The sequence below is a fragment of the Neoarius graeffei genome, chromosome 2 (genome assembly GCF_027579695.1).
Source record: "Neoarius graeffei isolate fNeoGra1 chromosome 2, fNeoGra1.pri, whole genome shotgun sequence".
NCBI classification, from domain to species: Eukaryota; Metazoa; Chordata; class Actinopteri; order Siluriformes; family Ariidae; genus Neoarius; species Neoarius graeffei.
In genome coordinates, this window is record NC_083570.1 from 17,880,577 (window position 1) to 17,891,748 (window position 11,172).

Below are 11,172 nucleotides of genomic sequence, written 5' to 3' on the forward strand. Positions count from 1 at the left end.
AGCAAAGCTGCAACGAGTAGAAGAAACTTTACGTTCCAAAATAAAATGTTATTAATTAATGAAATTTGCTCCAAACTATACTGAGAGATTGTATTTAACTTACAATTTCTGTTATATGTTAGTTTATGGCAGTCAGAATCTTTCTTTAGTCCCTAGTCAACTATTCAAAATATCCAATCCTTGCAAAGAAACACATTCAGATAATAACATTGGTAAATTTTCTCAGTGCTCTGTATTATAATGTATTTAATATAATCCAAGCAATATAATGTTATCTGAACAAGTATGCAGTTTACAGACTCTAAAACTATAAGATATGAGCCACCTGTTCTGGTATCAAAGGTCACCTATTGTGCTGTGTTGATATTGATAAGGCTGGCTGTTGACTGGTACACAATAGCTGGTCATTGATTGCTAATATTACACAGTCTTAGATTAAAATCAATTTACAAATAATTAACACTGAGCATTAATTGAAATTTTATTTAAAATTGAGGAAGAAACATGTCTCCTAACCTACTTGAGCCTTATTGAAGCATTTATTAACCCTCAAATATCAGTTATATGAAAATATATCAAAAATTCGAATTTGGTGAAAATGGATTTTTTAAACCCCTGTAGTTTAAAAATACTTGAGAGACACAGAATAAAAATTTGGAAATATAAAATATGGGTCTTGGGGATTACTGAAAAAAATTTACAAGTTCCTAACTGCTATCCCACATTGGATTTCTTGCTACTGAAAATGGCATGTTTTAGAAATCGGCGAATTTCAAAACCCTATTACAGACAAACTAGGAATAGTGGAGACTTGGTAAAACTGAAATTGGTAGATATTTCTGTGTAGATTTGAATAACATTGTTAGTTTAAGCATTACTGCCACAGGCAAGCTTCCAGAATGAGTTAAAAATGCAAATTTGTCTTTTTAATTTCCTTGTTAAAATCACCATCTAATATACAATGACCACTGAAATTCTAAGTTGAAGCTTGTAGTACAAGACACTGAGTCTCTCTGTGCAAAATTTTAGGTTTCTATCTTGCATAATAAAGATTATATTACACTTTGAAATATGTATGTTTTGAGCAAAATGCAAAAAAATCGAAAAATTCAAATGCCTGTATCTCTGAAACTATTGGTGATAGGAAGCTCAAGTTTTGGGGATTAATTTCTTTTAATAGTATCTCTGAGCCCTCCAAATTTCATTGAAATCTGAGATGGTCGAGCATAACCTCTTGTTGATTTGGCATGGAATGACCCTGAAGTGAAAATTTGTCCAAATTCCTGTGAATTGAGAGGAACAAAAGACTTAGCAGCAGGACGTGAGGTTAGAAGAAAGAGCATTACAGCATCCTGTTGTTGATTAGTTTCCTAGAAAATCATAACACAGGATGTTTTATTTTTTAAAAGAAGAAGAAGAAGACTTCATTTCACTGACCTGAGCCTTAGTGCTGCCATACAGGTACAAAAGTGAAGCTGTAACTGCACCTAAAACTACACTACAGGGTGTAGAGGTGATGCACTCCACACACACTCCCCATAGGGAGGAAAGAAATAACCGCATTATTATTATTTTTTGTAAATAATTAAGTTTAATTCCCACAGAGTGATGAGAACACACACACACACACACACACACAGAGAGAGAGAGAGAGAGAGAGTGACAAACAACTTCCCCCTTTCACAGAATGTAGGGCAAAGGGGACAAAACAGCCTCAAGCGCCATATTTAAAAGTTTTCAAACCAAGCTAGAGCAAAATAATAATAATAACAATAAAAATTAAAAATATTAATTATGAATTTGCCAGCGTCGTGCTTGTAAAACAATATTAAAAACATAAAGCTCAAATGTGCCTTTCTGACAACATTACACAACAGAATACAAACATTACTACATGTAACTGCAATCCGACATTTCTTCACATCTAGGGCACTACATAAAATGCACCATTCCATTATGACATTCCCTATCTAGTGCACCAAGAAAGAAAATAGGAAGCCGTTTGAAACACGGTGTCGACGGACGAAGGAAAAGGACCCAAAGGTGCCTATGAACTTGCCTTAATAAAAAGATCCATGGAGAAAATCTTCGTTAAAAAAAAAGTAGATGTCGGTTTTAAACCAAGTGTGAAATAAATACGATGAATAAAAGTGATAATTTTATGGTTTGGCAGATAGAAAATCCCTATAAACTTGAATAAACCGAACTGTAGAGTTTAACTTGGAGCAAGCAGGGTGGAAGTCCGGGTGAAGTGATCGTGTTCTTTTGATGATTATTTCGCCCTCTAGTGGGAAACTATGAAACAACAGGAAGAAACTCATTATGTAATTAAGAATTTATTGTCTGTAATTACTCAATAACTGAAGAAGGTTTAGGGGGGAAAAATGTGAAACCCACAGAAGCCGAGAAGGGACGTGCTTGTTTAATTTATTAATTTAATTTTTTTTAAATAAATGTTTAATTTCAATTTAAATAATTTTTATATTTTATTAATTATAATCAATAATCGTTATTATTTTTAATCTCATCTCATTATCTCTAGCCGCTTTATCCTGTTCTACAGGGTCGCAGGCAAGCTGGAGTCTATCCCAGCTGACTACGGGCGAAAGGCGGGGTACACCCTGGACAAGTCGCCAGGTTATCACAGGGCTGACACATAGACAACCATTCACACTCACATTCACACCTACGGTCAATTTAGAGTCACCAGTTAACCTAACCTGCATGTCTTTGGACTGTGGGGGAAACCGGAGCACCCGGAGGAAACCCACATGGACACGGGGAGAACATGCAAACTCCGCACAGAAAGGCCCTCGCCGGCCACGGGGCTCGAACGCGGACCTTCTTGCTGTGAGGCGACAGCACTAACCACTACACCACCCTGCGGCCTGTCATTATTTTTATTAATATTTATTTTTATGTATAAAATAGCTCATTATTACGAGAAAATGAGCTTGACATAATTAAGATAACATAATAATTTTCTCGTTACCACAAGAAAATGGCAATAAAAAAATACTGCAAGCATCACTGTTCTGAGCTCCTGTATGAAACAACTAAATACTACTTTTATAATAATAATAATAATAATAATAATAATAATAATAATAATAATAAATTATTTTAACTGTTATAACAAAAGTGATAACAGGAGCTAGCATGTTTTACTCAAGTCAAGTCAAGTTTATTTGTACAGCGCTTTTAACAATAAGACATTGTCGCAAAGCAGCTTTACAGAATTTGAACGACTTAAAACGTGAGCTAATTTTATCCCTAATCTATCCCCAATGAGCAAGGCTGTGGCGACGGTGGCAAGGAAAAACTCCCTCAGACGACATGAGGAAGAAACCTCGAGAGGAACCAGACTCAAAAGGGAACCCATCCTCATTTGGGCAACAACAGACAGCATGACGATAACATTAACAGTTTTAACATGAAGTCAGTTTTGTTGATGCTATAAACTCTTCATTGATGGAAACTTGAGTGCAAAACTGTTCATGACAACTGCAGTCCTAAAGTTAGCAAGTCAACTGTAGTCCTCAGCCAGAGTAAGTGTCCAGAGCGTCCTCCAGGTGTGACTTTCAACTGTCCACATGGGGCCGTCCTCCACAGGAGCGATGTGATGAGACTCCAACCAGACACAGGGCACCAGGATGGATCAGGCAGGTTCAAGGAGCAGAAGAGGTCAGCATTGGGGGCGGAGGGATTTTTTTTTTTTAGGGATTGTTCACAACAATAAATGTAACTATAAATGGCTAAAAGTCCAATATCCCATCCATCCATCCATCCATCCATCCATCCATCCATTATCTGTAGCTGCTTATCCTGTTTTATAGGGTCGCAGGCAAGCTGGAGCCTATCCCAGCTGACTACGGGCGAAAGGCGGGGTACACCCTGGACAAGTCGCCAGGTCATCACAGGGCTGACACATAGACACAGACAACCATTCACACTCACATTCACACCTACGGTCAATTTAGAGTCACCAGTTAACCTAACCTGCATGTCTTTGGACTGTGGGGGAAACCGGAGCACCTGGAGGAAACCCACGCCAATATCCTATCCATTAATAATTAAAAAAAAATTGGAATCACTGGTAAATTGCTAAGTTCTCATCTCATTATCTCTAGCCGCTTTATCCTTCTACAGGGTCGCAGGCAAGCTGGAGCCTATCCCAGCTGACTACGGGCGAAAGGCGGGGTACACCCTGGACAAGTCGCCAGGTCATCACACGGCTGACACATAGACACAGACAACCATTCACACTCACATTCACACCTACGGTCAATTTAGAGTCACCAGTTAACCTAACCTGCATGTCTTTGGACTGTGGGGGAAACCGGAGCACCTGGAGGAAACCCACGCCAATATCCCATCCATTAATAATTAAAAAAAAAATTGGAATCACTGGTAAATTACTGGTAAAAAAGTTATAAGAGCAATACACTTTTTAAGCCATGTGTTTTGTTTTGTTTTTAACTGATGTTTAAAAATGAAAGATCTTTCCTGTTAGTGTCTGTCTGTGCCATGTGAGAGGGATGGGCTACATGCCAGTTCTGTGTTATCAGAAGGTTCAAGAGCACACCTGCTGCTTCATTTTCATTTCCTTACTGGCTTGCGATTGTTGTCCTTGGCACACATCATTTACAAGGCTGCTTGTTTTATTTGTATAAACCCAATGGCTTGCATAGTGTCTTCCTTGAGTATTGAGAATGAGTTCAAGCTCCGGGGATTTTTCTCCAGGCCTGTTTGCTTTCATCTTCTGTATAAGAGCAGTCATCATGGAGCCAGTATTCAAAAGCTCCTTGACAGGTTTGAGACACATGGGAAATATTTGCTCATAGTATTTCTGAAGTTAAGATCAATCAGAGGAGCTTTTATGAGTCAGTCGCTGGAGTATGAAAAGGAATACCGAGATGAATAATTTGTGTTTAAAATGAACGATAACTTCAGCAACCGATTTGCAGAGAAATATCCCAAAGCTGTCACTGTTTGTGTAAGTCCATCCATGATCTCTTTTGGAAACGATTTCAACATAAACCTGCAACAAGGCTGCTGGTATGGGAGCTTCTGCTCAGGTGCAGTCCGTGGCTACTCAGCGCAACAGGAGAACAATATTTGCTGCACAGATTTGGAGCTGCACCGTGTTGAAGGTACATTCTACCATAGATGTCAATCGATGAACTTAAACTTTTGACTGATGCTTATAAGGATATCTATTTGCTTCTGTCTTAGATCTAGGTGATATTTTACCCAACCCTTGGAGAAAGGTGTCCTGGTGTGATGTGTAAGTCTCTCTCTCTCTCTTAAATATAGGAACTGTGGTGTACTACAGTGATATTTATAGATGTGTGTAAAACATACTTAGGCCATGCTGTTATATAAAAGTAATCAAGTTCATGGTGATATGAGAACTGATCATTTTTATCCAGTATAACAACAACACGACATATCCTAGGTACCTTTTCTTTAACAAAAACAATAATTCTCAAAATAATTATTTTTTCACATTTTTTAAAAAAGTGGCCAAATTAACAATGCTCCAAAAGAATATTTTAAATAAAGTCCAATACAATGTCACCCTCAAAAAATTCTCTTAGTTTTATGTTTTGCAACTAGTAATCTATTGTGGCTGTGTGAGATGGCTGCCTCTCCAGTAGCTCTGTAGTTTTTAGCTCTTTTAACCTCTTTTTTCCACCTTTTTACTTTCTGCTCTTCTTACGAAGACATAGTGCATTTTTCTTCATATCCCATGGATATTTTTAACTTTAACACGCAACCAGGAGCCAGTTTTCTCTCTTACTTGAGAGAGGAGCTGCTGGTCCTGAAAGCAATGGGATAAGCCAGGATACGACACCCCATCCCGGTGGAGCTGAGGAGGAAACCCAGGGGCTGCAAAGCCGGGGCTAAGCTAAAGGCTAGGCTAGTGGACAACCGGTGGTGCTACAAACCATCCATTCCCTCCATTATCATAGGGAATGTGAACTTGCTGCTGAATAAGGTCGACGAGCTATCCGCACTGAACAACCAGCGGATTTACCGGGAGGGCAGCTTATTTAATTTTATGGAGACATGGTTAACACACCTTGTACCGGATGCTAACGTGGACTTGCGGGCATTCACTGCTGTGAGAGCTGACAGAGACACTAAAGCATGAGGGAAAGGCAAAGGTGGGGGACTCATCATTTATATGAACAACCGCTGGTGTAACCCGGGACATATCTCCATAAAGACAGTCTTATGTTGCCTGGACTTGGAGCTGCTAGCCATTAGCCTGCAGCCATATTATCTGCTGAGGGAGTTCAGTCACGTGCTCACCATCTGTGTTTACATCCCTCCGAGGGCAGATGCAGCCGCTGCATGTGAGAGGATTCCCTCTGTCACAGCAAGGCTGCAGACACAGCACCCTGAGTCATTTATGATCATTTCTGAGGACTTTAATCACACTACTTTGGACTCTACTTTGGCTGCTTTTTACCAGGCTGTGGACTGTCCAACTAGGAACAACAGGACAATCGACTTGCTGTATGCTAATGTGAGGGATGCATACAGAGTCACACCCCTCCCCCCACTAGGGAAGTCTGACCACAACCTGGTTTGTCTACAGCCGAAGTACACCCCCCTGGTTCAAAGGCAGCCTGCAACAACTAGCTCCATCAGGAGGTGGTCCCCTGAAATGGAAGATGCCCTCAGAGACTGTTATGACACCACAGACTGGGATGTGCTGCTTAGCCCACACTGTGAGGACAGAGAGGGGCTGACACACTGTCTGACAAATTACCTCAACTTCTGTGCAGACGTGGTTTCCCCCGCTAAGACTGTACGGTGTTACCCTAATAACAAGCTATGGGTAACACAGGAAGTCAAAGCTGTCCTCAACCGGAAGAAGGCCGCCTTCAGGAACAGGGAGAGGGAGGCGATTAAAGCAGCACAGCAGGAGGTGAAACACTGCGTGAGGGAAGCTAAGGACAGCTACAGGAGAAAGGTGGAGCAGAAGCTGAAGGAGAACAGCATGAGGGATGTCTGGGCAGGTGTGAAAACCATCACAGGCCACAACACAAAGGCCAAGTTTACATTAGACCGTATCTGTCTCGTTTTCTTCGCGGATGCACTGTCCGTTTACATTAAACCGCCTGGAAACGCCGGGAAACGGGAATCTGCCAGGGTCCACATATTCAATCCAGATCGTGTCAGCTCCGGTGCTGTGTAAACATTGAGAATACGCGGATACGCTGTGCTGAGCTCTAGCTGGCGTTGTCATTGGACAACGTCACTGTGACATCCACCTTCCTGATTCGCTGGCGTTGGTCATGTGACGCGACTGCTGAAAAACGGTGCGGACTTCCGCCTTGTATCACCTTTCATTAAAGAGTATAAAAGTATGAAAATACTGCAAATACTGATGCAAATACTGCCCATTGTGTAGTTATGATTGTCTTTAGGCTTGCCATCCTTCCACTTGCAAGTGGTAAGTGATATGCGCTGGGATCACACACACAGCGGCTCAGTCCCGAATCACTGCTTGTGCACTACACTCGCGCGCTCTGTGAGCTGCACAGGGCCGGAGTGTGCACCCTCCAGAGGGCACTCGCTGTTCAGGGCGGAGTGATTTGGAGTGCAGGATGCCTGCGGAGCCGAGCGTATCCGTGTATTGGTGTTGCTGTGTGCACGCGAATCGTGTATTGGTGTTGCTGTGTGCACACTAATCGTTTCTCATCTCATCTCATTATCTCTAGCCGCTTTATCCTTCTACAGGGTCGCAGGCAAGCTGGAGCCTATCCCAGCTGACTACGGGCGAAAGGCGGGGTACACCCTGGACAAGTCGCCAGGTCATCACAGGGCTGACACATAGACACAGACAACCATTCACACTCACATTCACACCTATGGTCAATTTAGAGTCACCAGTTAACCTAACCTGCATGTCTTTGGACTGTGGGGGAAACCGGAGCACCCGGAGGAAACCCATGCGGACACGGGGAGAACATGCAAACTCCACACAGAAAGGCCCTCGCCGGCCCCAGGGCTCGAACCCAGGACCTTCTTGCTGTGAGGCGACAGCGCTAACCACTACACCACCGTGCCGCCCCACTAATCGTTTTAAAAACGTTAATCTGATGATCCGCTGATACGGTCTAATGTAAACCCCACCAAAGACCAGAGTCGTTGAGGGGACAGTGGAGAGGGTGAACGAGTTGAATGACTTCTTCAACCGGTTCAACCAGCCCACATCCCCTCCACCCTCCCCTTCACTACAGCCATCTCTCCTTCTTCCCTCAACACACCTCCCCCCAGTCATCGCAGCAGCCCCCTCCTCCCCCTCCTCCCCCACCTCAACACAGACTCCTCCATGCATTACTGAAGACCAGGTCAGAGGTCAACTGAGGAAGCTTCACCCCAGGAAAGCAGCAGACCCGGACAAGGTGTCCCCCCGACTACTGAAGACCTGCGCTGCTGAACTGGATGAACCACTCCAAAGCATTTTCAACCTCAGCCTGCAGCTGGGGAGAGTGCCCACCCTCTGGAAGACATCATGCATCGTTCCAGTTCCAAAGAAGAATCGGCCCAGCGAGCTGAACAACTTCCGACTGGTGGCACTCACTTCACATCTGATGAAGACATTGGAGCAGCTCTTCCTCAGCCTCCTCAAACCCCAGGTGCAACATGCCCAGGACTGTCTGCAGTTTGCGTACCAAGCAGGTGTTGGTGTGGAAGACGCCATCCTCTACCTGCTGCACCGAGCCCACTCACATCTAGATAAGGGAAATGGCACAGTGAGGATCCTCTTCTTGGACTTCTCGAGTGCCTTCAACACCATCCAACCCCTTATGCTTCAGGACAAACTGAACAGGATGCGAGTTGGCCCCTGCCTGGTCATCTGGATCTCCAGCTACCTCACCGACAGGCCGCAGTACGGCAGGCTAAAGGACATCACATCTGACACTGTGATTAGCAGCACTGGAGCACCCCAGGGCATGGTGCTGGCCCCTCTTCTCTTCACCCTGTACACCGCAGACTTCTGCTACAACTCGGAGCTGTGTCACATTCAGAAGTTCGCCGATGACACAGCCATTGTGGGGTGTATCAGGGATGACAGAGAGGAGGAGTATAGGAGCCTGGTGAGGGACTTTGCCATTTGGTGCAACAGGAACCATCTGCAGCTCAACACCTCAAAGACCAAGGAGCTGGTCATTGACTTTGGGAGGTCCAGACCAAGGTCACGACCAGTTCTGATCGAGGGAGTCGAGGTGGAGGCTGTGGATTCCTACAAGTACCTCGGGCTGTGGCTGGCCAGCAAGCTGGACTGGACTTGCAACACCAAACACTTGTACAGGAAGGGACAGAGCAAGCTATACTTCCTGAGGAGGAGGCGATCCTTTAACATCTGCAGGAAACTCCTGTGGATGTTCTATCAGTCCGTGGTCGCCAGTGTTCTGTTTTACACCATGGTGTGCTGGGGGGGCAACACATCTAAGAAGGACACATCCAGGCTGGACAAACTGATCAGAACACTAGCTGCTATGTCCTATGACTAGCTGCTGGAATAAAGGTTCATCAGACAACTCAAGTAAGGCAATTAAACACCCTAAAATACTAAGAAGAACTATATTCTGTAGATGGAGTCCAAAAAATTAATTATCAACATGTTATATTTTAGAAATAATAAATATAAAATTAGTAATTCACAAAATTGGGCTGTCCGGTGGGCTGGGTTAAAATTTGCAATGCCCTTTTTTGTCGAATTTAGCATGAATTTAGTACAAAGTTTTGGCTTAATCTACTAAAAAGATTGTGGTCAGTTCATTTCCCCAGGGACAAGGTTCCTAATTCACAAAGTATACTTTCATTTTTCACTGATAGTCTCTGTTCTGGGGCGGCACGGTAGTGTAGTGGTTAGCGCTGTCGCCTCACAGCAAGAAGGTCTGGGTTCGAGCCCCGTGGCCGGCGAGGGCCTTTCTGTGCAGAGTTTGCATGTTCTCCCTGTGTCCACGTGGGTTTCCTACGAGTGCTCCGGTTTCCCCCACAGTCCAAAGACATGCAGGTTAGGTTAACTGGTGACTCTAAATTGACCGTAGGTGTGAATGTGAGTCTATGTGTCAGCCCTGTGATGACCTGGCGACTTGTCCAGGGTGTACCCCGCCTTTCGCCCGTAGTCAGCTGGGATAGGCTCCAGCTTGCCTGCGACCCTGTAGAACAGGATAAAGCGGCTAGAGATAATGAGATGAGATGAGATGAGATGAGATGAGTCTCTGTTCTGTGATTCAGTGTCAGTGCTGTTACCAAACCACATTTTCTAGAGAGGCTGAACAGACTGACTATTAATTCAGTTCTTCCAGTGGCCAAAAGGTGTCTCCCTTGTACTTAATTTTGGAGGGAATTCAAAATGGTATAAGTGGTGGTTTGTGTCTTCTAAATTTGGTAAGTATTCCCGATTTTTGGCCCAGTATGTTAATTCACTGTCAGTGATGTTACTGTAATTTGCGCTTATTATGTGCTCCACAGAAAGGAGTAACAACTAGGGACATAAGAGGCATGATGAGAGATGCAACCAGGGCGAAAGTATCAGCACAGTAAGCTTGTGGTTCATGAATGAAAGTGTATTTTGTCATTTTTTGTCAGTGCTGTTACTGTCAGTGCTGTTAAGTTGCACGTGGTAACAGCACTGACACAGAGTAACAGCAATGACAGTTTAGGGATACGTTCTAATATTAACCCTTATATTTCCCAGATATTTTATTGAAAACAGTGCTTTTTATAGCCTAGGCCTACTGTTGGAATTGATTCGGTAGTTGCCCACCACCAATTTTTCTGGCCAGCCATGGAGGACATTTGCAGGTACGCGCCAAGTGATGTCATAGCACTCATTGAAGAGCCGCAGCAGATTACTGAAAGACGGAACCATTTCAAGGTTGACACAAATGTTTGGAGGCTTGTGGAGGACTTTGTTCATGATATGGAGTAATTTTCTCAAACTTTTTGATGGTGACGTTTGAACTCTGAATTGGTGAAACTCCACATAAGCTAAGTTGTTGAAGCCCTCATGCTTCGGTACTTGTTGCAATGTTTGAGTTGAAGTTTGAACGAAATCATTGAAATAAGTAGCTGATAACTGCATTTCGAAGGCACAAATTGCCTAGGAGGAGAGGCACATTGTGATGGTCATTGTTCAGT

General features: G+C 43.5%; 1 protein-coding gene across 2 annotated transcripts in view; it reads right to left on the reverse strand.

Moving 5' to 3' along the window:
* LOC132881462 (phospholipase ABHD3-like) overlaps positions 1 to 2,272 on the reverse strand; it is a 33,452-nt gene extending 31,180 nt beyond the window's left edge. The window contains exon 1 of one of the 2 annotated variants that reach the window (XM_060913934.1): positions 2,060 to 2,272. In XM_060913934.1, the coding sequence (XP_060769917.1) occupies positions 2,060 to 2,077 (18 nt within the window). In that variant the 5' untranslated portion in view covers positions 2,078 to 2,272. Of the gene's footprint in view, positions 1 to 1,437; positions 1,633 to 2,059 lie in introns of those variants that run through there. The other variant, XM_060913933.1, reaches the window with a different exon arrangement.
* Between the last annotated feature and the right edge of the window lie 8,900 nt (positions 2,273 to 11,172).